The sequence below is a fragment of the Rattus norvegicus genome, chromosome 5, assembly GCF_036323735.1.
Source record: "Rattus norvegicus strain BN/NHsdMcwi chromosome 5, GRCr8, whole genome shotgun sequence".
NCBI lineage: Eukaryota > Metazoa > Chordata > Mammalia > Rodentia > Muridae > Rattus > Rattus norvegicus.
Window position 1 is genome coordinate 171,494,587 of NC_086023.1, and position 26,562 is coordinate 171,521,148.

General features: G+C 43.9%; 2 protein-coding genes across 11 annotated transcripts; one reads left to right on the forward strand and one right to left on the reverse strand.

The window, feature by feature from the left end:
• Window positions 1–455: 455 nt before the first annotated feature.
• Window positions 456–26,557, forward strand: Cdk11b (cyclin-dependent kinase 11B). Of its 10 annotated transcripts, none has more exons than XM_006239531.5 (20): window positions 456–596; window positions 1,386–1,432; window positions 2,614–2,729; window positions 4,523–4,650; window positions 5,998–6,136; window positions 9,634–9,770; window positions 13,611–13,733; window positions 14,810–14,905; window positions 14,993–15,157; window positions 15,574–15,639; window positions 16,301–16,476; window positions 17,255–17,345; window positions 24,155–24,276; window positions 24,540–24,645; window positions 24,956–25,077; window positions 25,161–25,268; window positions 25,392–25,508; window positions 25,681–25,829; window positions 26,050–26,239; window positions 26,322–26,557. In XM_006239531.5, exons 2-20 carry the CDS (start codon window positions 1,424–1,426, stop codon window positions 26,412–26,414), a joined length of 2,253 nt encoding a protein of 750 aa, XP_006239593.1. In that variant the 5' UTR covers window positions 456–596; window positions 1,386–1,423; the 3' UTR covers window positions 26,415–26,557. The 10 variants fall into 10 exon arrangements, with proteins under 10 accessions (XP_006239593.1, XP_063143249.1, NP_665709.2 ...); XM_063287179.1 differs by having other exon boundaries at window positions 14,996–15,157; NM_145766.2 differs by lacking the exon at window positions 1,386–1,432 and adding an exon at window positions 1,190–1,313 and having other exon boundaries at window positions 566–596.
• Rpl27al10 (ribosomal protein L27A like 10) lies at window positions 21,188–21,703 on the reverse strand. Its single transcript, XM_039111394.2, has one exon. It carries the CDS (start codon window positions 21,574–21,576, stop codon window positions 21,208–21,210), a length of 369 nt encoding a protein of 122 aa, XP_038967322.1. The 5' UTR covers window positions 21,577–21,703; the 3' UTR covers window positions 21,188–21,207.
• Window positions 26,558–26,562: the final 5 nt, after the last annotated feature.

Sequence of the window (26,562 nt, forward strand, 5' to 3'; positions counted from 1 at the left end):
GAGGGGTACGGGGGATGGGGCTTCTTCATCACATGCTTCATAGGTAAGTTAGAAAGACAGCTTGTTTTTTCCATTTGATGGCATGATCCTCTAATGTGACTCCACTCTGGAGGGACTAGCAGGAATTAACCCAAACCAAGGAAGGGCCTCATGTAAGTCTGACAGATAGACACAAATGCCTGGTTGTGTAAGGTCCAGTAGCTTGTCGCGAGTGCAAAGGCTGTTGCGCCTGCTACATTGTGCCAGGAGGTCGTCCTGCTTGGCAACGCGGGGGTGCAGGGGGAGGCGTGGCCTTCATCCAAAGACGCCTGGGCGCACCGGCTCCAACGTCATCTCTTAGAGACACCCTAGGGCGGCGCTAGACGCTACTTTGCTTTTAGCCTCCCAGCCGTGCGTCATTAGCTGAGGACACTTCCGGTGCGTGCAGGATACTGTTGAGGGGCAAAAAAGCAGAGCGAGCACGTACGCGGTTCGCCGTCCTCATAATACGTCATCAGCACGCTTCCGCGAAGGAAGTGAGGACAATCCTGGCTCGCGCCGGGCGCTGTTTCTTCCCAGACTCCAGGACCGGCTGCGGCGGCTGTAGCGGCGCAGGGGTGAGTGGCGGCGTAGGGGTGAGGGGTGAATGTGAGTTTACGACGTTCCTGAAGAATCCCGCTCCTGAAGAAGGACGCACTGCAGCCGCGACCAGTCTTGCTGCACAGAGCTAAGGGCAGTGGAGGCGGCAGGCCCTGGCGCTCCCCGGAGCCAGCCCCCGCCTCAGGTTTGAGTGATTGAACCCTCAAAAGTCGGACCCGGTCCGTGAGTCCAGTGTTTGACAGTACACCTTGATCTTACCTGTTACTCATACAACCTTTTGACACCTAAGGCAGAGTTTGTTGAGTGCGAGGCACTGAAATAAGATCTTTGACCTGGATGGTCTTTCATCCTAGAACAGTACCATTACGTGGATCATGATGATGATGATGTTTGCGTTTTACGGAAAACTGAACTGAGGTAAACTGAGTTGCCCAAAACCTTACAGGAGTGACAGAAACGACTTATTCAGGCAGAATCCTTCCTACCTACCGGGACTTCCGGGACTTATTCTGAAACACTAACGATTAGACTTAAGTGTTCAGAAAACACAGAGCGACAGACCATAGCTTTCTGTGTCCCGAGGTTGCTTGAATTATTTTTCTTTTTGCAGTGTTTTAACTCAAATGGGTGATGAAAAGGACTCTTGGAAAGTGAAAACGTTAGATGAAATTCTCCAGGAAAAGAAACGAAGGAAAGAACAAGAGGAGAAAGCAGAGATAAAACGCTTAAAAAATGTAAGCTATGTTTTTTAAGTAAGTGGTTTTCTTAAAGAAGATTTAATTTCTTTGCCCTCATTTTTCCATTAGAACAACGCTTCTTCGGTGAAGTTCTTTTGTACTTCCAAATGTCACAGGTGAGCCCAAAATCTATTCTAAAATTAACAAAAACATTCATATGCTCAGTTGACATTGAAGGTAGATTAATAACACACTGAAGCTGTATCTAAAGGAGAATAATATCTCGTTAAAAAATAAAATGTTCTGAACCTAGAATCATTACTGCCACCAGACTAATTTTTCTCATTTCATTATTAGCATATTCATAATACCATTTACCAAGCATTTTTAATGGAGTGGGAACTTTCCTTGCAATTAAAACCAGTGCTTTGTAATTACCTTGGTTTGGACGATGACATACTCAGAGTTGTTAGGTGACTGGATAAGAAACATTGACATAGGCCCGGAAAGATGGCTCAGCTGTTAAGAGCACTGGCTGCTCTTCCAGAGATCCTGAGTTCAATTCCCAGCTCACAACCACCTGTAATGAAATCCAACGCCCTCTTCTGGTGTGTCTGAAGATAGCTTCAGTGTGCTCATATACATAAAATAAATAAATCTTTTTGTTTTTTTAAAGAAATACTGCCAGAAGTACTTATTGTCAATTTATGTGTTATGTATTTCACATGTAAAAATCCAACTAAGGTCTTAATTTTGGCTCAGCAAAGCTAACATTTGTGGCACAGTCTCATGTCCCTTCTCATGTATGTTTTAAACTTTCTGTTCTCAGGTTTCAGGTTACAAAAAAAAAATGTGATGTTAATTACATGAGTTTTGAACAAAAGTTATGTTTTGTAAAGTTTCTATTCAAAAAAATGTATATTTAGAGTTTCTCAGCAAACTCATTATCATTAAAGATATGTTTAGGCTGTACAAACTTTAATCCTAACACTCTAGAGCTCAAGAGACTGAGGCAGGCAGATCTCTTGAGTTCAAAGCCAGCCAGTGCAATATATATTTTATACATGTATTATATATACATAATGTATGGATAAATATATGTGTATATTTGTATGTATGTGTGTATATATATGTATATATGGGTATACACACATATGATTCCATATGTATATATACATGTGTGTATGTATAGTGAGATACATACGGTAATGTAACCTCAGCATTTCAAAGACTGAGGCGGGTTTCTAGCTCAAAACCATCTTGAGCTACATAACAAACCATTTTTCAAAGGTAGAAAAAGAAGAAAGGTTACTGAGGAGGAAAATAACTTAATGCTTCATTTTTCTTTGTTTCTTAGTCTGATGACCGGGATTCCAAAAGGGATTCCCTTGAGGAGGGGGAGCTGAGAGATCATCGAATGGAAATCACAATCAGGAACTCACCATACAGAAGAGAGGATTCTATGGAAGACAGGTGAGAGAATTTAAGGTGTTGTAGTAGTCATGTTTAGCCTGTAGCCCGTGGGCCACATGTGCCCTATGTTAGCTGTGAATGTATCCCAATGCAGAATTGTCAGCTACTTAAAACGTGTTTGTTTTTGCAATTTGATTGGAGAGAGACAGAGACAGACTGTGTGTGTGTGTGTGTGTGTGTGTGTGTGTGTGTGTGTGTGTGTGTGTGTGTGTGTTAGTTAGTTAGTTTGTTACTTTATCCACAGGACTCAGAAGCTGGAGTAAAAGCTTGTTGTAAGGGGCTGGGGATTTAGCTCAGTGGTAGAGCGCTTACCTAGGAAGCACAAGGCCCTGGGTTCGGTCCCCAGCTCCGAAAAAAAAAAAAAAAGAACCAAAAAAAAAAAAAAAAAAAAGCTTGTTGTAAGATGCCTAGTATGGGGGTTGGGGATTTAGCTCAGTGGTAGAGCCCTTGCCTAGCAAGCACAAGGCCCTGGGTTCGGTCCCCAGCTCTGAAAAATAGAAGAAGAAAAAAAGAAAAAGATGCCCAGTATGGGTCCTGGGAACTGAACATGGGTCTTTTTCAAGAAGAACAAATGTTCCTAACTCCTCAGCCTTCTCTCTTGTCCCTAGCCTGCTTTTTGTCGGTCTGACTTGTTGTTTTTTGTTTTTTCGGTGTTTTTTAATACTTACTTTATTTATTATATATATGTACACTGTAGATGTCTTCACAGATGGTTGTGACCCACCATGTGGTTGCTGGGATTTGAACTCAGGACCTCTAGAAGAGCAGTCAGTGCTCTTAGCCACTGAGCCATCTCTCCAGCCCGACTTATTGTTTTCATATGCTGTATTGCAAGTCTACAGGTTTGGTTCCAGAAGCCGCAATGGTCATGGTGACTCATAACCATCTTTAAGTCCAATTCCAGAAAAATCTGACCCCCCCCCACCTTGTAATGTAATACATATATGCTGGAAAACATTCATTCACATAAATGTATTTATTTAAAAAAATAAAATTTTTGTATTTTTGTTTTTTTATTTGAGACAGGGTCTCTATGTAGTCCTATCTGTCCTATAGCTCACTCTATAAATCCTCAGAAATCCACTTGCCTCTGCCTCAAAAGTGCTGGGATTTGAAGGTGTGTGCCACCATGCCTGGCTATTTAAAATTTGTATTTGTCTCCTGTGACGTTGCTTTTGTGTGGAGTCAATTATTATGAAGTCCAAATGAGCATGTGTCCCTTCCTTTGTGATATCTTCAATCAAGCCAGCGCCATTTAGATGGTGCATTTAAATGTTTATCCTGTGTTGCAAGTCTACAGTTTTGGAAGTAATACAAAGTTGAGTTTAGAGAGGCCACTGTCAGCAGTGCTGATGTCTGATGATTCTTTGGGTGTGGTGATGTCATTTGTTTTCTTCTCCCGTCTTGTAATATAACTAAGGGAACTACTTCAGAGAAGCTCCGAGTGTAGATTCTTCCAGAATCTTGGTGTTAAAGAAGTAGTTGAAAGCTCTGTGAAATGGCCTTTTTATTTGTTAAAGGTAATAAAAATGACAGGACTTTAGCGGCCTTATTGAATATAAATAACTTAATGAATTGCATATAATGAATGATTTGACATGTTACACCTTGGCCATGAAACCATCACCACAATCAAGGAAACTAATAAATGATCATGCCCCTCTCTGTGGAAAGACGCTCCTGTTGGTCACAGAACACACTCATTTCTCATAGTTGTGTTGGGAATGATGCTTTTCTCTGAGTAGACATTGGTTCTATGCACTTGCTGTCACAGCATCACTCTTCTCTTACAGAGGAGAGGAGGATGATTCTCTGGCCATCAAACCACCCCAGCAAATGTCTCGAAAAGAAAAGGCTCATCACAGAAAAGATGAGAAAAGAAAAGAGAAGCGTCGACATCGTAGTCACTCAGCAGAGGGAGGTATGGGAGACTTCGCTCTTTCTGTGGTGTCATAACTCTTTGTGTGTCCTGTTGTGATCTGCTTTCTTCAGTTGTATCTAAAAGTCAAGACGAATGAAATTTTAGGCAAAAGCATAAACTCACAGTAGACTTTTTGGAATAACTGTTTGCTTTTCCTTCTGGTATGTGTGTTTTACGTCATTTGTCTACAAACACAATTGCTGTAATTCAATGTATAAAGATGAAAACACCAAAAAGAAAAAGAAAAAAATGGGTGTTGGGGTCAAGTCCAACTAATGGCTTTGCCTTGAGAGGTCTGGTTTTGTGCCACTGCCAAGAGGTTCTGTTCTTGTTTTGTCTTTCATTTTGTTTTTTAAAATTAACATTTATTAAAAGCAAAATCTTGCTAGGTAGCTCAGTCTATCCTCTAGCACCCAAGATTCAGCCTCCTAAATTCTGTATACCTGGCTTCTAAAGGAATCTCATGAACCTATTTAAATCTTACTGTAAATGCAGTTGCTTTTTTTTTTTTTTTTTTTTTTTTTTTTTTTTTTTTTTTTCGGAGCTGGGGACCGAACCCAGGGCCTTGCGCTTGCTAGGCAAGTGCTCTACCACTGAGCTAAATCCCCAACCCCGTAAATGCAGTTGCTAATGTGGTTTTATAACATGGTGTAGAAATCTATTTAAAACAAACAGTTTTGTTCTGTATCGTGTAATATTGATTTTTTTTTTAAGTTCTAAAAATAATATATCATGATATAACATTAAGAAAGGTGAGAATCAGGGCCAGAGAGACAGTTCAGTGGTTGAGTGTGTACTGCTCTTGTAGAGGATCTGGATTTGGTTCCTAGCACTCATGTCCAACATCCCTCCGCCTCCAGGAGCTCCTACATGCACGTAGTAGTGCACTCGAACTCACTTATGCAAGCACCTATGTATGCCATATGTAGATGAGTCAGATAAGGATGTCAGATCCCTTGGAACTGAGGTTACAGGTGTGTGTGTGTGTGTGTGTGTGTGTGTGTGTGTGTGTGTGTTTGTGTATATATGTGTATGTGTGTGAGCGTTTGTGTAAGTGTGCTTGTGTGTGTGTGTGTGTGAGCGTTTGTGTGAGTGCTTGTGTGTGAGCGTTTGTGTGAGTGCTTGTGTGTGAGTGTGCTTGTGTGTGTGTGAGAGCGTGTGTGTGTTTGTGTCTGTGAGTGTGTTTGTGTGAATGTGTGTGTGTTTGGCACCAAGTATGGGTCCTGTGAAAGAACAGCAAGCACTCATAACTGAAGATTCAGCTCTAGTCTCATTCTTTCTTGATTTAATGTTCAACTTAAGGGTTTGAAAATTGAGTCCCTTTGTGTGATGCTCATGTCTCATTAGGGAAACATGCCCGAGTAAAAGAGAAAGAAAGAGAACACGAGCGGCGGAAACGGCATCGAGAGGAACAGGATAAAGCACGAAGAGAATGGGAAAGACAGAAGAGGAGGGAGATGGCAAGAGAGCATTCCAGGAGAGAGAGGTGAGACCTGCTCATTAGTGACCTTCAATAAAGTGACTGTGGTCACTGAGAGACTTGGCTTAGGGATCAGATGGGGAAGGATATTGCAGAGGAAGGCTGAGGATCTACACTAGTAACTTTTTTCTTTGCTGTGACAAAACACTTTACACAAGCAATGGAAGGAAGGAAGGGTATACACTGGTTCATGGTTTGAGGGTATGTCCATCATGGCAGGGTGGCAGGAATATTAGGCAGCTAGTTATGTTAAATCTGCAGCAGGGAAACAGACTAATAAATGTTGATGGTCATTTTTATTTCTCCTTATTCATTCTGGGATCCAGGTACATTGATTGGTACCACATTAAGGTGGATCCTTTCACCTCAAAACAGTCTAGAAATTCCTTTATTGTGGTGCCCAGAGATTTGTCTCCTGGGTAGTGTTAGACCCTGTCAAGGTGACAGTATTAACTGACACAAGTCACCAAATAGGAATTCAGGCACTGAAGATGGAGAGTTGAGCCAGACCTGAAGTAGGGGAGTCCGAGAGGGAAGCACGGTGGGAAGGTGTGTCTTGTGAGTAACTCTGACCCTGTGGCACTGGGGAGTGAGGCAGGTTCTGTCTTATGAGAACATGAAGTCTTATACCTTTTCATGGTGGGTTATTTTTAAGCTGTGGTACAGTAAGGCAAAGGCTGGGCACGTACACACCTTAAATTCCAATACTAAAGAGGCAGAGCCAGGCAGAGCTCTTTGAATTTGAGGCCAGCCTGGTCTACATACCAAATTCTGAGTCTGTCATAGCCACAAAGTGAGATGTTGTCTTTTAAAGAAAAGAAAAGAGGGGGTTGGGGATTTAGCTCAGTGGTAGAGCGCTTGCCTAGCAAGCACAAGGCCCTGGGTTCGGCCCCCTGCTCCTAAAAAGAAAGAAAGAAACAAAGAAACAAAGAAAGAAGGAAGAGAAAAGAAAGGTAGCAGCATCTTAAGAGAAAGTCACTCAAGTTCATAGTTTGAATCCTGCCATAGTCGGTGCTTACTAGAGATCGATGTGGATGCTTTGCTTTAATTTCCTTTCCTGTTACAATAAAATACTTGGACAAAGGCAGCCTAAGGGAGGAGAAAAGGCTGACTTGTTCCACCATTTTAGGTTAGCATTCATTGCAGGGCAGTTCATGCCTTCAGGTTGAAGTAGCTAAACACACCTACAGTCAAGAGCAGAGAGATGAATTAATGCTCAAACATTAGTCTCAGTTCACTTTCTCCACTCTGAAAGATCCTTTTTGTTTGTTTTTTTTTTTTTTTTTTTAATTCTCTGCATACATGCTTATGTGTGTGAGTGCAGGTGGCCTGAAGGGTCAGAGGGGCGTGTCCTTTATAGCTAGACTTACAGGTGCTTCTAAGCTGCCTGATATGGATGAAAACTCTACAAGAAGAGTGAGTATTCTAACCACTGAGCTATCTCTCTAGCCTCACTTCCTCCACCCTTACATGGTTAAAAATCCTCTGCAGAGGGAATGGCTTCACCTAGAGTAGGTATGTCTTCTTACTTTAACTAACGTGTTCATCGTAAGGCCTGCCAGTGTTGGCACACACCTTTAATCCCAGCACTCAAGAGGCAGAGCCAGGCAGATCTCTGAGTTAAAGGCCAGTCTGGTATACAGATTGAGTTTCAGGACAGCCAGGACTACACAGAGAAGCCCTGTCACTGAGAAAGAAAAACAAAAAAGTTGAAAAAAGCACAAAAAAGTGCTTCTCACTGAAGCACTTGGTATGCTCAGCAGGCAGTTTGAGGCCTATAGGGGCCGGATGTAAACTCATAGCATATGGAATGTCTCTGCCCACCATTCCCTTTTTAGAGACTGAGGGTGCCTTCTCCAGTGACGGGAACTTGGGATACAAATGGAGCTTGGTAGGTGAAGTTTGAGTGTCTATGTAGGTTTTTGTAAGGTAAAACAGAAGAGAGAAAACATGTAGACAGATTTCTTGATAAGACTAAACAAAGACTACCTTCTTCTCCCCCAAACTAGCTTTAAAGCTGGCTATAATTGAGGAAATCCAGATATCTGTATCCAAGTAGCTCAGTGATCCCCAAGCAGGGTGAACAGAGTTGCCAGAGAGATCTGCACTTCCTGTCAGGATGGTGGTACTGGGCTGAGATGTGTTAGCTCTACACCATTTAGCAAAAATCTCAACTAGGAATTTTGTGTCTGGCACTTTTTTTTTTTCTACAAAAGTGAAAGGAAGATAAAGACATTTTTTGGTAAATCAGGACTGGTGGACTTTAGTTTACAACTCTATGGAAATAGTAAGGAAGACCTTCAGAACGAACGGTAGGCTAGAAATGGTGAGTGTACATGTCAGCAGTAGAGTAGAGCAGGTGGGTCTTCATGAGCTTGACACCAGCCTCAGCTGTACTGTAAGACCCTATCTCCACTTGCCATTTCCCCCAATAAATAGTAAAAATAGCCAGGCCTTGTAGTGTATCCTTGTGTTGCCAGCTTTTAGGAGCTTAGGCAGAAAAATTGCTAAAAAGTTTAAGGCAAGTCCAGGAGACATAATGAAACCCTAACAAATAAAAAGTTAAAATAAAAATACCATAACATATCTGGTGTTTTCATTTAAAATCAGAGGATAATTAAAACATAAAACTCTAGAAACAGAACCTTTTGTCTATGCATAGGAATATGAAAAAATGACTTTAGCCACTTAATCATGTTTCAGTACCTCGTTTTCTAATACCTTGTTTTCAAGCAGCTAGCTCCCCTGCTCTCCCCATCGTGTTCAAACTTACACTGTTTCAAACTGGGGCAGTAAGTGGCTGCCTCAAGGTCCATCTGCCCAGACTCCGGTGAAGGTCTTAGGGCCACAGTTGCGTCCTCACTTTCCCAGGAGGCCTCTCTGCCTCCTTTGTAGCAGCTTTTATTTGTGTTCTCTTTTTTTTTTTTGGTTCTTTTTTTCGGAGCTGGCGACCGAACCCAGGGCCTTGCGCTTCCTAGGTAAGCGCTCTACCACTGAGCTAAATCCCCAGCCCCTTATTTGTGTTCTCTTGATGTGCTGGACCTAACCTGGATTCTCTTGTGTACGTGGGGACTTCCATACTGTGTTTTCCTAGAGTTGTTGGTAGAAGCCATAGAGCCGTTGTTTGGAATCTGACATGATAGCCTCTTCTTGGGCTTTGCCTTCTCCTGCTGTGGCATGCCAGGATGGCTTGATTATATGTGCTTTCCACACCTAAGAAGCCATTTGTGGGTTTGTGGTGTACAAGTACACCACATGAGTTGAGCAGAAACCCCACCCCAGCCAGTGGTGGCGCATGCCTTCAATTACAGCACTCGGGAGGCAGAGGCAGGCAGATCTCTGGGTTTGTGGCTAGCCTGATCTACAGAGAATTTCCAGGACAGCCAGGGCTATACAGAGAAACTGTCTCACCCTGCTCTCCCAGGCCCCCCCTCCAAAAATGAAAAAATGAAAAGAAACGTCCTTTGGAGTAGGAACATGATGACCTGGTGTGCTTTTTCCAGGGACCGCCTGGAGCAGTTAGAAAGGAAGAGGGAGCGGGAGCGCAAGATGAGGGAGCAACAGAAGGAACAGCGGGAACAAAAGGAACGGGAACGGAGGGCAGAGGAGCGCCGCAAAGAGAGAGAAGCTCGTAGGGAAGGTAGGAGGGAGGGACTGTCCTCTTTCTCTATGGAGCCTTTCCTTGGGTTACTTTGAGGGGATTGACAGGTATGCCATAGATCTCACACAGGTGGCTCATCCTTACAGAGAGCCTAGGATGTACAGCCGAGACTGGGCTTTGGGAAAGATGCCCTGATGGGAGGCAGAAACTGGCAATTCTTGGCTCCTATGCTTGCTTCACTAAACCCTCGCCCCTCCCCCTCCTGTTAAATTTCATGTACATTATCCACTTTATCCTTTGAACAATGATTGGTTTACTTTCATTCTGTGTTTCTGAGTGTTTTGCCTGCATGTATGTCTGTAACATGTATGTGCATGGTGTCCTTAGAGGTATGGAAAGGTCGTCAGATCCCGTGGGACTGGAGACAGACTATCATGAGCCTCTCTGTGGATATCAGAACTCAAACTCGTGTCAGACTTTCCTTTTGAAATCTGGCTGGTAGGACAGGCTTACTTTTGTCATTTTGCTCTTTGTATATTATAGTATATAATGATGTTATATATTATTATCCTGCATATATCTTATCCTTTATTTTTGCTTTATTGACATTCTTTGTATTACTAATCTATTTCTCTCTCTCTTTAATTTTATTTATTTCCCTTTTATGTGTATGAGTGTTTTATCTGCATGTCTATCTGTGCAGCACATGTATGCCTGGTGCCTGAGGAGGTGGTGAGCATCTATGTGGATACTGGGAATTGAACCTGAACCATTTGCAAGAACAAGTGCTTTTAACCTCCTAACCCCTGAGCCAACTCTCTAAGCTTATTACTCTTTTTTAGCCAAATATTTGAATTCATTTTTCATTTTCTTTTGTTTTTTTCTAAATTAGATTTTTGTTTGTATGGTTATAAATCGGACATATACAACATTCTAAAGTTATGACATACTTGAATTGATACTAGTTTAGTTTCACTTCAGTAACTTATAAATTCTGTTGTTTTTATCCCTCTGAAGCCATTTTAAGTTGGTCCTGTCATAAAATATTTCAAATAGTACTCTTAAAAGAAATGATGCATTAGCCTAACAAAGACTTACAAACAGTTGTTACCTCATACCAGAGAGAGTTCCATTGTCTCCTGCATTTTGAATTCATCCTTCTTGGAGTATGTTGAGCAGAATGAGTGTTGATACTCATGTCTTGTGGGAAATGGGTTTCGGCAGTTAACTGCTGTGGGTGTGACTCCATTGCTCTCTAGTCCTTATTGACTCAGTAAATCTCAGGCTGGGCCGTTGGTGTCCCATGGGTCCTTTCTGCTCTCAGGATTGTTCTTCCGTGCTTTTTGCTTCCTGTCTCTTAGGTTCCATAGTTTTCATGGCTATGTCTCTCAGTTCCCTGAGTCTGTCTTCAGCCTCCTCAGACCTGCTGTGGGATCCCTAGAGAGGATTAAAATTTTCCAGCGTGCATATTTTAAAAGGCCTAACTTTTTTTCTTTTTTTTTTTTGAGCCAGTGTCTCAAATTAGTCCAGATGACTTAGAACTCAATGGTGTCCTGGTATGGCACCGAACTCTCAACAGTCATTCTTCCTCAGGTTGCCAAGTCCTGGGATCATAGGACACCAACTGGATTTCCTGAATGTTTATTGGCTTTTTCATGTTCATGGCATCATTTCCTTGATTTTCGCCCCATTTTTAGTTCTTTGAGCATCTTTATAATGGTGGTCTTAAGGCTTGTGGGTCTTTTGTTTTCATGAAGGCGTTTTCAGAGAAAGTAGTGCTAGGTGGAGTTCTGCTCATAGCCCTGGTGGAGTAGGACAGCACTCTCACTCTTGTGCTGCCTTCACACCTTAGTGGACAGGGCTCTGTGGACCAACTGAGGCCCCAAGTCCACTGTGGCAGATAGGACTACACAGTTTCTTTGTATTTCTGAGCCATTCCTGGGCAATCAGCATGGCAGCACATGCCTTAGAGTCATTGCCTTCTTCTCATCCCAGGTGTGCAGCAGGCAGGTCCCCTGCCAGAGAGGCCAAGAATGTAGACCATGGTACCACTACATGGACATCAGCCACACACTTTTCTCTGAGGTCAGATGTAGGCTGGTGACTTCCATTCCCTGAGGCCATTTCTTCAGACTTGTCTTTTTTGGCATCTCCCATCATACCTACATCGGAGTGGTTAATTTTTTTTCTTTGACTAGGACAAAAATTGCTTTTTCTTTGAATGTCTTGTGGGTAAGTGTTTGTTGTTTTGTTTGTATTTTGTTTAGTAGTTTGAGACCAGGTCTATACATAGCTCTGGATGTTCTGCAACTCACTATGTAGACCAGACTTGCCTCCCACTCAGAGACCCACCTGCCTCTGCTTCCCAAGTGCCCTTGAGGAGTAAAGTTGTTCGCTTTTGTTTGTTTGTTTGTTTGTTCTGTTGGATGGTATCTTAGGGTTACTATTGCTCTGGTAAAACGCCATGACCAAAGCACCTTGGGTAGGAAAGGGTTTATTTGGGTTGTACTTCCACATCACAGTTCGGCATCTAAGGAAGTCAGGACAGGAACTCAAACAGGACAGGAGCTGATGCAGAGGCCATGAAGGACTGCTGCTTTCTGGCTTGCTTCTCATGGCTTGCTCAGTCTGCTTTCTTACAGAATCCAAGACCACCGGCTCACCACCCACAATGGATTGAGCCCTAATTAAGATAATGCTCTACAGGCTTGCTTACAGCCCCGTCTTATGGACTCATTTTCTTAATTGAGATTCCTCAAAGGCAGCTGGTGTCGAGTTGACATAAAACTACCCAGTACAGTTGGTTGTGGGGGTTTTCTTGTTGCTCATTTGTTTGTTTTTGGTCTTTGTTGTTGTTGTGTTTTGTTTTTTATTTCATTTTGTTTTGAGACAGGGTCTCTTCTCTGTAACCCTACCTGTCCAAGAACTCACTAGGTACACCAACCTGACCTCCAAGTCAGAGATCAGCCTGCCTCTGCCCAGTGTGCTGGGATTAAAGTCATGTGCCCCCATGCTGGGTCTTGTTTGTTTGTATTTAACTTAAATGTCTGTCTTGGCTCTGAGATCAGATCCCTCCTCAGGGCTTGGTGTGACTGTGTTGTGATTGTTGACATTGTCTGTTCTGACAGTTGGCCTGGCACATCCTCTTACACATCAAATCTAAGTCTGCCTTTCTTTGGAAATATGCAGTCATATTTCTAGCTTCCCCTGTGCTTACAATTGCTTTAATGTCCATGTCCTTAAATATCTAGTTTCTAAAAGAGGAAAAGAAAAACCAGAAGTGGACACAAGTGCCCTGGTCCTTACGTTTTCTCTAAAGGACACCCTAAGCAGAGGGGTACAGTCTCAACAGCTTGGGTACTTTATCCCTTCTGGGACTGCACATAGCATCGAGAGTATAGGTTTTTGATGATTGGGAACAAGTCCTTGTCTGCAAACTTCTCTGGAGCCCAGAATAACTGATTGCCCAGGAGATGAGAGTGGCAACTTCTACTATGCTAACAGCTAAATTGACCAGAATTGACCAGTTGTTATTGCCTCCTCCGGAACTTGAAGACCCTCAACTGATTCTAGAGTTCCATACTAATTAGCTAACACAGGCCAAGTTGTTGTTGAAGTGCTGCCTGGCATTTCTAACTCTGCCATCTTCCCAGAATCCTTTCCCACCTTGGCCTCTGTAACCAGTGAAGATCATTTTAGAAGGTCCCCTGCTGAGCTGATAGCCTTCAGCTTGGAGTTATTCCCAAATGAATTTTGGCTTTTGTGATGGTGAAGCTGTAAATGCCAAAGGTCTGTATGTAGGTCTGTAGCACTCATGGTGTGGAGCCACGTTGGGAAGGCTACTCCCAGCAACATCTCTGCTCTGTTTTGTATGTACAGTCTCTGCACATCACCGTACCATGAGGGAGGACTACAGTGATAAGGGAAAGGTTGGCCACTGGAGCCGCAGCCCTTTGAGGCCACCAAGAGAGCGCTTTGAGCTGGGAGACAACCGGAAGCCAGGTGAGTCTGGGCAAGCATGGGCTGTCTTTTCTGGGAGATACCTGAACGTGAAATTTGTAATTATGATATATAAAAGTGCCATAAAATAACCTATTATTTTGTATTATATGCTAACCTTAAAAGTTTATTTTTAAAATGTGAGGGGAAAACAAAACAATTCATGAAATTAAGGAGACTTTGCCAAGCAATTTATTTTTCACAATAAAATCATGTATTGGTGAGCCAGTAAAATGGCTCATCAGGTAAAAGCGCTTGCTGAATGGGATGGCCTAAGTATGATGCCTGGGATCCATAGGAAGGGGAAAACTCGCTTGCACAGATTGTCCTCTGACTTCCACATGTGCTCCCAACAAGGCATGTGTTTCAACTGAGGTGCTCGTTGCTGGTCTTTTTGGAAGTTGTTCTTCCGATTAAAATATGGGTGGATGAATTAATTGTTTTCTGTAAATAGTGAACTTGATCATTGTGTAAGCTGCATGTAACTTTTGGGTGATTCTGTCTTGTTTATTTATAACATGTTCCAAAGGTTGGGGATGTATTGTAACCTACCCAGTGTTTGATCTTAAGCACCACAATTCAAAAAAAAAAAAAAAAGGTCAAATAGGACTATGATCCCAGACCTCAGGAGGTTGAACAAGAGGATCAGATAGATGTCCAGTGTCATTTTCTGCTATGTAGTAAGCTTTAGGCCAGCCTGGGAGATGGAGAGATATATACATATACATATACATATACATATACATATACATATACATATACATATACATATACATATACATATATATGAATGATGCTGTCTTTTAAAAAAAAAAAAAAAAGACTGGAGATATGGGTCCATGCTTAAGAGCATTTGTTGCTCTTGCAGAAGACCTGACTTCTGTTCCCAGCACTCAGGTGACAGCTGACAACTGTTTGTCGGGAATCCAGTACTGTCTTCTGACCTCAGCAGGCATCAGGCATGTATCACATACATGCAGGCAAACACTCACAAAGAAAAACAAATGAATAGCACCGTTTTAGAGAGCAAGTGCAGTTTTTAACCTCTCCACTCACCTGTGTGTGGTTTATCTCACAAGTGAGAGAAGAGAAGGTGGAAGAAAGAGACCTGCTGTCGGACCTCCAGGACATCAGTGACAGTGAGAGGAAGACCAGCTCAGCTGAGTCCTCATCAGGTATCTGGGGCCGCCTGGCTGAGGCCTCGCTGCTGCCAGAGGAGAACCAGGACTTGCCTTTTTAACTGTGACTCTTGTGTTCTGTAGCAGAATCAGGCTCAGGTTCTGAGGAGGAGGAGGAGGAGGAGGAGGAAGAAGAGGAGGAGGAAGGGAGCACCAGTGAAGAGTCAGAGGAAGAGGAAGAAGAGGAAGAGGAGGAAGAGGAGGAGGAAACTGGGAGCAACTCTGAGGAAGCCTCAGAACAGTCTGCTGGTAAGGAGCTGGCAGGTCATATTGGATTACAGTGATAGAAAAGTATTTTATGTTTCCTGTGTAGAGTTTAGGTACTACAGAAGACCAATTTAACATCTAATGAAAGCACATATCCAAATAAACTTGCCTTATTCTGTGATACTCACATTGACTCCAAAATTGGGACTGGCAATGTGCTTCAATAGTAAAGTGCTTGCCACCTGCCTGGTGCTAGTATGCGAGGCCCTGGGTTCAATCCCTGTATCACCAGGAAAACAAAGAGACCCTACCCCCACCACAGATTGATAGGTAAGAACTCTTGCTATTTTCCACACACCTTGCTGACCCTTTAGAGCAGCCTGATGCAGGGTGAACTTGTAGTGCCAAGGCTAGCTCTCCGATCCATACTGATCTGAGCAGACATCTGTCTTTTACAGAAGAAGTCAGTGACGAAGAAATGAGTGAAGATGAAGACAGAGAAAATGAGAACCACATCTTGGTTGGTAAGGACTTCTGTGGTTCCTCTGCCCCTGTATAGTGACGCTCTGAGAGAGGCAGTATGTGGTCCTCTTAACACAAACCATCCACGGCATGCAGTGACCCCATAAGTTCAAGAAGCTTATATTCCCTGGAAGCTATAGAGAACTGCCGTCCTGACTGAGAGTGATCTGAGAGATGTGATTCCTAGAGGACACACCATTGCTCACTTTGCATCCTGTGCCCACCGTGGCTGATGTTACTTGGCAGGAAACAGCTTTATTTGCATGGCACCCTTCCCTGTGATATAGATGCTAAGAGAGCCCATGGTTTTATGCTCAGAGGGAATGGAGTTGTGTTGGAGAGCAGTTTCTGGGGTCTGGTGGCACAGGCACTCTTATGAGATGGGAGACCTGGCCTGGCCTCAAGTAGCTAACAAGGTAGACATGAATCATGGCCTCCCCACTTCATGCGACATCTTACATTTTAGTCCAGTGTCTGGTTCTGACTCTGCCTAGATCACCAGGGCTCCAGACCGTATTCAGATACCTGTTTCCCAAGGATAGGCCCTAAACTGACTCCTGCCATGGAAAACACAGGGCATACCACTTCACACAGCCCCAGAGCAGGAGGAGAGTAAGTTGTACTTACTTTCTCCTCCTCCATAATTAGATTTAACTTTTAAAGTTCCAGAGTCGCGATTTGACCGAGATTCTGGGGACAGTGATGAAGGAGAAGAAGAAGTTGGTGAGGGGACACCGCAGAGCAGCGCCCCTACCGAGGGAGACTATGTGCCCGACTCTCCAGCTCTGTCACCTATTGAGCTAAAACAAGAGCTGCCCAAGTACCTGCCAGCCCTGCAGGTCAGACTCTTCCCACTCTCCTAACCCAGGCCTGTGCGGTGACCGTTTACAGATGAAGTAGGCGCTACAGAGCAGAGTCGTGCTGTTGGTGCTCATGGCTCTCCTGAGGTGTTGACATTCTCCACACAGTGGTCTGTCGTGGCACCAGCCTCTCACAGCCTTAACCGTGGTACTTCCCTATATGCCTGACAGCACTGTTGGGCTTACTGGTACCAAGAGCTGTGTGTTGTTGCTTCTGCCTTTATTTGATCCCTAGATATTACAAGAGATTCAGTGTTAGTGCATAGGACTTGTTTAGGAAATTGCCAGTGAGTGTGCAACACTGCCCTGAGGATGTAGAGGACATGGTGGTCCTGGGTAGTGTATCACCTTTCTGAGCTCTGGTCACTTGCCCTCCAGTTAGTGCTTCCAGATAGTTGAGTCTGGCCATAGACCGCACAGAGTAGTGGTATCCCAGTGGTATCCCATGATATGCATGGAAGGTTGTCACTGGGGGTGGGCAGGCCATGCCCCCTCTAGGGTGGCCTAGTTCACCAGACAGGACACAGTTTTAAAGAGATATTCTTATTCATGCTAAGTTATTTCACAGGAAAGTGGTAGGTGGTCTTGGATGAAGCAGAGTAAAAATTTAAGTTGGTTTTATTCATATATTCACATGCATACTCTGTTCTTCTTAGGTCACTTAGGCTAGGTCTCCAGTATGACTGCCCTGTACAGATAAAGCCTGTTAGGTTATCAAATATGGCGGTTGAGCCCTCTTACCCTACTTCCTCCACAGGGATGCCGGAGTGTAGAGGAGTTTCAGTGTCTGAACAGGATTGAAGAAGGCACCTATGGGGTGGTCTACAGAGCAAAGGACAAGAAAACAGGTAGGTAATCTACTAAAGGAGTGCTAGGGGCAGGTACTAGTCAGCAGAAACCTGTCGCCCACTCTGCCACAAGGATTCATTCGTGAGTGATATGAGTTTGTTGCTCCTGCACTACTACAAGGTCAACCTTGGGAGTTCTGAAAAGCAGTGAACCTCCCCTTGGTCTTTGTGCAGACCCTGGTGTCCTGCCCCTTTGGTCTCTACCTGTGCACTGTCAGAACGTGGTTATTAAATGTGGATTCCCATTTGCATGGTCCATTGGATCTTTGGAAGCAACCCTACCCTTTCTTTGGTGCCAGTTCTCAGGCCACGCTATGCCCATATACCTAGCACCAGGTCTTAACTCAGACGAAGTATACCTGAGCCTCTTGGTATCTTCAGAAGCCCAAGTTCAGCCAAACTCTGATTCTGATTCTGCTGTTCACTGTGACAGCAGATGGCAAGCCCCAGAGGTGAGAGAGAAGGCCAGGGAAATGGCCAAAGGCACAGTAATAGACCTATAAGTTCCCTCTTATTGTTTGCAATGCTGGGATTCTTGACGCTCAACCACTGTGTTAAACTACTTGCCCAGGCTTCCCTTGTTCTGTTTTAACTTTTTTTTTTTTGGTACAGGGTCTCACTGTGTAGCCCTGGCTGGCTTGGAACTCCCTGTATAGAACAGGAAGACCTTGAACTCAACAGAATCCCTGTCTCCCAAGTGGTGGGATTAGAGGTGTACACCATCAGGTCTAGCTTGCCTTATTATTTTTGAGACAAGGTCTCTCTGAGTACTAGAGGTTGACCTGGAACTTGCTGTATTGTCCAGGCTGGGTTTGAACTTGAAGTCCTCATGAGCACTAAGATTAAGGGTATGTGCCAACACACACACTATTATTGTAGTCTCTAGAGCTATAATTTGCTGGGACCTTGCCCTGGGCTGGGTCCTCTGTGGAAGTTAGCCAGTTGGGCAGAGCGTCAGCGGGATGTAAAAGTTGTTTAGTATTAATAATATTTGCTCTTTGATTCTTAGTCATACAGGGGGCAGTAGCCAATGGTTTCAGAGGAATTATGACGTTTTGCTTCCTGGCTGGGGGTTAGATAAATGATTTATTGCTAGTACTCCCTTTTCTGGCCAGGCAGCCAGAAGCCCTTCAGTGGCACGGCTGGGTGACTTTTTGTGAACCAGAGAGGAAGGAAAGGAAAAGAATTAAGATCCTTTACACAGGCAAATGTGCACAGGCACACATACATTCATACACCACTCTCTGGCAAGGCCCAGCCATCTTTCAATCAACTCCATAATTTTTCATGTATGCTTACACATATATATACATACATCTACACGTATACAGACATACATATATACATATGGACGGATGAGGCAGAGCTCGCCAAGCCACCACACCATACCATCTTCACTTCTTTTGTTTTTTAAGATTATTTATTATATACACTGTAGCTGTCTTAAGACACAGCAGAAGAGAACATCAGATCTCATTACAGATGTTTGTGAGTCACCATGTGGTTGCTGGGCTTTGAACTCAGGACCTCTGGAAGAACAGTCAGTGTTCTTAACCTCTCCAGCCCACCATCTTTATTTCTTTTGTCTGGCCTTTTTATAGACAAAAGTTCTTTAAAAAATTACCTTATAGATAAAATTTACACAGAATGGGAGTTACAGGATGGTGAAAGTAAGTTCAGAGCAATGCTTCTATGGCCTTGCTTTTTCAGAGTGCATACCTGCGGCTTCGTCCTTGGGCCTGAATGTTTTTCCTTGAACACAAATTTGTCCCAAGCCTATTTCTCTCTTTAGTGTAATTATGAAAGCTCATTGTATTTCTTATTATGCAGCCTTTCCTTACTTTTATGAGAAGTGGGCAAATTGTATTCTTTTTTCTAAGTTTATTACATCGTTCTAACCAAAACCATCTCTTAAAACTTTCTTCCTGGGGCTGGAGAGATGGCTCAGTGGTTAAGAGCACAGCCTGCTCTTCCAGAGGTCCTGAGTTCAAATCCCAGCAACCACATGGTGGCTCACAACCATCTGTAATGAGATCTGATGCCCTCTTCTGGTGTGTCTGAAGACAGCTACAATGTACCTATATATAATAAATGAATAAATCTTAAAAAAACAAAAAACAAAAAAACAGGGTTCCAGGACCGGCAAGGCTATAGAGAGAAACCTTGTCTAAAACCAAAACTTTCTTCCTAACATCAAATCAGGAATTCTATAAAGTCATTAATTCATCTAAAAGCATTAATTAGTGAAAGTTCATCTTTATGTTGATCTGCAGGAAATCTGCTCAATAGAGTGGGCTAATGCTCAGGGATTATTATATTAACTTAATAATGACCGGAAGTGGTGCTGAGATGCAGTCTCTTTGCCTCATAAAGCTCACCCATTGCAGACTATTGCAAGCACCGGGCTGCCTCCTGGAAGGCCACCTGCTATCTTAGCCTATCCTAGAGGGATCCTGACAATAATTGTGAGCCATTCAGCATAGGTGCTCAGAAACAGAACTCAGGCCATCTGGAAGAGAAACCAACACTCCTTACTGCTGAACCATTTCCTAGCTCCTTGACATGATTTTTAAAATTTATTCTCTGACAATTTTATACATATATTCTTTCTTCTTCCTCGTCCTCCTCCTCCTCCTTCTCTAATTTTATAACCAATATGACTCAGTGCTGCCAGCATATGCCTGGGTGTGGGTCCATCCACTAGAGCATGGGCACACCTTACCCAGATGCTATCAACTGCCAATAGCTCCTCAGCTAAGGATGGGATCTCATGAGCCCCGCCCACATCCATGTTGAAAAGTTGACTAACTTGGTCTTGTGTGGGCAGCTCTAGCTTCTAAGAATTCATGAGGGCAACCACCATGTTTTGTTTTTTGTTGTTGTTGTTTTGAGGCAGGGGCAAGCAGAGTCCCTGCCCCCCTTTAAGATTTATTTTATGTATGTGAATGCACTGTTGCTGTCTTCAGACACATCAGAAGAAGGCATCAGATCCCATTACAGATGGTTGGGAGCCACCATGTGGTGGGAATTGAACTCAGGACCTCTGGAAGAGCAGATGGTGTTCTCAACCACTGAACCATCTCTCAAGCCATGTTTTTAATTATCTTGATGGCTGACAATGTTGAGTACTTTTAAAAAAATTTTTATAGGGGTTGGGGACTTAGCTCAGTGGTAGAGCACTTGCTAGGCCCCTGGGTTCGGTCCCCAGCTCTGTAAATAAATAAATAAATAAATAAATAAATAAATAAATAAATAAATTTTTATTAACTATTTCTACTTTTTAAAAATGTGCATAAGTGCTTTCTCTTTATGTAAATCTGTGTACCGTGTGTACAGTGCTTATAGGGTCCAGAAGAGGGTATTGGTTCCCTGAAACTAGAGTTACCTGTCATGTGTTTTCTGGAAACCAGTCCCAGGTACTCTGGATAAGCAGTTCTTTTGCTGGCCTTGAATTCTCTTGAGAATGCTCTGCAGTTCTATGGCCCACTTATGGATAGGTTGTTTTTTGGTTTTTTCGTTTTGGGTTTTTTTTTCTGTTTGTTTGTTTGTTTTAGCTTCCTGAGTTCTTTGTATATTCTACATACTAATCCCCTGTCAGGTATATAGCCATTAAAGATCTTCTCCCATTGTGTGCCTCCAGAAGTGGTAGAATCAAAAGTTTATGCCACCATACCTGGCATGTTTTGCTTCTTTTATGAATGGAATTGTTTCTCCAGTATCTGTCTCAGTACGTTTTTCATTAGTTTATAGAAAGACTTGATTTTTGTGTGTTAAGTTTGTTTATCAAACTGAAAATGTTTATTATCTGTTCTAGGATGACATTCTAGGACTCTTGTGGAGTCTTTTTTTTTTTTTTTTTTTTTTAATGTTTGTATTTAATTAACCTCTGAAGTGGCTTTAAGCCACCAGAACAGGCACCTCCCACACCCTTCATCTTCTCTTCAGCTCTTCTGCTGAAGAACTTGGCCTTCATGATGACAGGTTGCTTAGGGAGCTTCCCCTTCCCCAGAACTTTGTAGTAGCCTGATCGAACAACATCAATGATGGGAGCAACTCCAGTCTTGTTTTTTGCTGCATTGACCTGTGTCTGCTCGCTGACCAACGTCCATAATTTATCCAGGTTGACAGTTGGGCAGAAGCTCTGGTTCCTCTTCAAGAGGTAATGCCTCATGCCAACTTTGCCGAAGTAACCTGGATGATATTTGTCAAAGTTGATCCTGTGGTGATGCATGCCTCCAGCATTCCCGAGGCCTCCTGGGTGCTTGCGGTGCTTACCGATGCGACCGTGGCCGTGGCTCTCTTGTGGAGTCTTTAATGTCTCCTATTATCTTAGGGTTACTGTTGTTGCAGTGAAACACCATGACCAAAAGGAAGTGGGAGGAAAAGGCTTATTTATCTTACATTTCAATGTTGTCGTCTAATGAGGACCCACAGGAGTTAAAACAGTGATTGAGAGCAGATGAGAATGAAAACCAGTTCAGACTGATCTTATCAACCTGGATCAGACTTCAGAGTCTAATGCCAGGTGGTGCACTGTCAGCACATTTAAAACACAGTAAATTTGGGGAAAAGTTTCCAGGCAACATTCAGTTCAATTCCAGGTACACAATAAAGCTTAAGTTGTGACTTCGTAGAAACTCCTTTACAAAGGTCTAGAATCTAGTATGGTCTCTAGCCAAGTCAACAGACTATAAAATACATGTAACAACCCCTAAAAGTTGGTTTAACTGAGAGCTAAAGATAATGGTGCAGTGAGGGAGAATCTAGCAAAAGATGGATGAGGTCTGCCTCTACAGATAGCAGAAAGATCATTAATAAAATCCACTCCCAGCCTTCTGGGTGGAAAAAAACAGATATTTTATCTCCTCCATTGAGAAGAGAGTTCTGTGTGTTTAACATTCCTGGTTTCCCTGTGGTCTGTGGGTCCAAGGATCTTTGTGCCCCCAACAGTAATCCATCTCTGAAGGAAGTCAGGGCAGAATCCTGGAAAAAGGAGCTGATGCAGAGACCATGGAGGGGTCCTGCTTACTGGCTTGATGATCATCATGGCTCGCTCAGCCTGCTTTCTTATGGAACTCAGCCACCCACTCACCATGGGCTGGGCCCTCCCCCATCAATCACTAAGACAGTGCCTTACAGGTGGGTGGTTGTGGAGTGACATACCTTTAATCCCAGCAGAGTCTGAGACTGGTCTGGTCTACAAAGTGAGTTCCAGGACAGCCAGGACTACACAGAGAAATCCTGTCTCAAAACAAAACAAAAACAAAAAGAAAAGAAAAAATTGCCTATGGCCGTATTTTCTCAACTGAGGTTTTCTTTCTCGTGACTCTGACTTCTGTCAAGTTGACATAAAGCTATAGCCAGGATGACTTCTGTAGATGTAAAGTCGTACTGTCAGTAAATAGAGATGTTTTCACTTTCTTATTTGCATTCCTTTTGTTTCCTAAGGCTTCTGGTACTGTATCGAGTATGAGTGGATAGCTGTGTGTAGGGACACAGGCCACTAATGTCAGCACTTGGGAGGCAGAGGCAGGTGAATCTGAGTGTGAGGCTGACCTGGTCTAGAGTATGTTCCAGGGTGGCTATGGATGCATAAAGAATCCCTGTCCAAAGAATAGAGACAGTGGACTCCCTGTCTTGTTCTTCATATTAGTGGAAATGCTTTTTTTAATATATATATTAAAACACACACACACACGTGTGTGTGTGTGTGTGTGTGTGTGTGTGTGTGTGTGTGTGTGTGTGTACACGAGTGTTTTACTTGCATGTTTATCTATACACTGTGTGCTTGCCTACTGCCGGAGGAAGCCAGAAAAAGGTATCTGATCTTCTGGAAAAGATGGTTAAAGCCATGTAGGTTCCATGTGGAAACCAAACCTGGGTTTCTGCAAGAGCAGTGAGTGCTCTTAACTGCTCAGTTGTCTCCAACCCCTGAAGTTTCCCCCCACTTAATATAATGTTAATTGGGATGGAGAGATGGCTCAGCGGTTAAGAGCACTGGCTGCTCTTCCAGAGGCCCTGAGTTCAATTTCTAGCAACCACACGGTGGCTCACAACCATCTGTAATGGGGATCGATGCCCTCTTCTGGTGTGTCTGAAGACAGCTACAGTATACTTATATAATAAATAAATCTTTCAAAAATTATGTTAAGTGTATCACATTTATCCTTTACTATACTAAAATTCCTCAGGATTTTAACATGAAGAATGTTGGATTTTGTCAAAAAACTTTTTCTTAGCATCAAGATAACCATATAATTTCTGTTCCTGAATCCATTTATGGAATTTGTAACATTTATTGGCTCACATATATTGAACTATCCCTAACATTGGAAAAAGCCCAATTTGATCATGGTTGGTTTACTATTGATGTGCTCTAGAGCTCACTTTTCACTTATATGGCTTTTTGGTTTTTTTGTTTTGGTTTGATTTGGTTTGGGTTTTTTTGTTTGGCTTTTTGTTTGTTTTTGGCTTTTTGTTGTTGTTTTGATTTTTTTTGTTTGGTTTGGTTTTTTTTTGAAACAGGTTCTTTCTGTGTAGCCCTGACTCCATTGGAATTCTATGTAGACCAGGGTGACCCTGGAACTCAGCATAGAGATCAGGCTGACCATGAACTCAAGCGATCTGTCTCCCAAATGCTGGGATTCAAGGCACTTACCACCACTACAACTGTCTAGTTTGTTTTTTTTTTTTTTTGGGGGGGGGGGGTAAGCCTATTCTTTAGCCCAAACTGGCCTCAGACTCATGGCAATCCTCCTGCCTTAGCTTACATGAGTGACCATGCCCAGCTTACATAATCTTCTTTCCAGATGAGATTGTGGCTCTGAAGCGGTTAAAGATGGAGAAGGAGAAGGAAGGCTTCCCAATCACATCACTGAGGGAAATCAACACCATCCTCAAGGCCCAGCACCCCAATATCGTCACTGTCAGAGTAAGGTTCAGCTTCCACATTCGGCATGCCCTACCTCTGTTGAGTCTTACCCCCTGAAGGGACAAGGAAGAGGGTTCCTTGATATCCTGGGCTCAGGCAATAGCACTTCCAAGGGCATCAGCTTCCCAAGATGTCTTAGTAGTTCTTTGTTGCTCACAGCATGTGTGACTTCAATTTCAGGTTTCCAAGAACCAGTGTTTTCTAGGGTGGGGCTGGAGGTAGAAGCCATGTCCAGAATGCATATACTGACTGTTAATTCCTAGGAAATTGTTGTGGGAAGCAACATGGACAAGATCTACATTGTGATGAACTATGTGGAACACGACCTCAAGAGCCTAATGGAGACAATGAAACAGCCCTTCCTGCCAGGTATGGCTGCCTTCCACCCTGAACAGCAGTGCTGTCCAGTCATGAGATAAGGGCAGGACATTCTCTTCTCTGCACGTTGTGAGGGATCTCTGAGTAAAGGTAGGAATGGTGCCCTAGGGACCCCAGGCGTATGAATGGTAACCCTGGTGAGCTCAGAGCCACCCTGGCTGGAAGTGTCCTGGAATGAACTTTCCCCTGGAGTCTAGTTGCTGCTGGTTACCAAATAACCCTGGGCTCCAGGGCCCTTTGCAGAGACGTTGGGAATTCATGGGGGAGAGAGAGCGTCTGTGTGATCTCATCACTCTCACAGGGGAGGTGAAGACCCTGATGATTCAGCTGTTGAGTGGGGTGAAGCACCTCCATGACAATTGGATCCTACATCGTGACCTTAAGACCTCTAACCTTCTGCTGAGCCATGCTGGCATTCTCAAGGTGAGCCCCTATTCTTTCCAAGCCTCGTGCCTGGGAAAGCAGTCTGTAGTCTGGTCTTACAGACCACCCTGTCCTTGTTACAGGTGGGCGACTTTGGGCTGGCTCGGGAGTATGGTTCACCCCTAAAGGCCTACACTCCAGTTGTTGTAACCCTGTGGTATCGTGCCCCAGAACTGCTCCTTGGTGCTAAGGTAAGTCTGAAGAGGGCTCTGAGAACCTTCCTTGCCTCATGCCCCATGGTAGCCTCATTCAAACCTGCAGGTGACACTGATGTGGGTCTGCATGCATCTGAACAGTTTCTTCTGGACTCTTAGGAATACTCCACAGCTGTGGACATGTGGTCAGTGGGCTGCATATTTGGAGAACTGCTGACACAGAAACCTCTGTTCCCTGGGAAGTCAGAGATTGATCAGATTAACAAGGTTTTCAAGGTGAGTGTGGGGGTGCTCTGTCAGTCTTGGGAATGGCTTACAGTGTGGATGCAGAACTGGAATCGGTTGGGTACCCCAGGCACAGTGTGGTCCTTTGGTGGCCTCTCTGAAGGTGGCAAACACGTGTGGGCCCCATACAGGGTGTATCTAATCAGACGTCCCTGTTTTTCAGGACCTGGGGACCCCCAGTGAGAAAATCTGGCCTGGCTATAATGACCTCCCAGCCGTCAAGAAGATGACCTTCAGCGAGTATCCCTATAACAACCTCCGCAAGCGATTCGGAGCTTTGTTATCAGATCAAGGATTCGATCTCATGAACAAGTAAGTCTGAGGGTAGCAGTCTGCAGCCACTGGGGCCTGAGGGCCTGGAAGCCCCAGGACACTGGGTTTGAGGGATGCTGAAGTTCAGTGGGCCTCCCCTTCCATCTCGGCTCAGCACCGCAAGTATCCCCAAGAAAGCAAAAGGCTTAGCTCAGCTTGTGACGGACATATGTGCCATGATGCACACAGCAGAGACCCTGCCCTGTGCCCTTCTCTTTAGGTTTCTGACTTACTTCCCTGGGAGGAGGGTCAGCGCAGAAGATGGCCTCAAGCACGAGTATTTCCGAGAGACTCCCCTCCCCATCGACTCATCCATGTTCCCCACGTGGCCTGCCAAGAGTGAGCAGCAGAGGGTGAAGAGAGGCACGAGTCCGAGGCCCCCTGAGGGCGGCCTGGGCTACAGCCAGCTGGTGAGAGGCATGACAACTAATGGGGTTCCCACGTGGGGAGGTCTGGTGGGTCAGTTCTTATGATGGCCACCTTACTTCACAGGGAGACGACGACCTGAAGGAGACGGGCTTCCACCTCACCACCACCAACCAGGGAGCCTCAGCTGCTGGCCCTGGCTTCAGCCTCAAGTTCTGAGGTCAGCTTGATGGACTTGGCCCGACTGGGTGGTGACAGCCAGATCTGCTGAGTCGGCAGCATCATTGTCGTTGTTACTGTTGTTCTGTGTTGTTTGGGGCAAGTTGTAAATTTGTAGAATTAAATGAAATTTTCTTCTGAAAGGAAA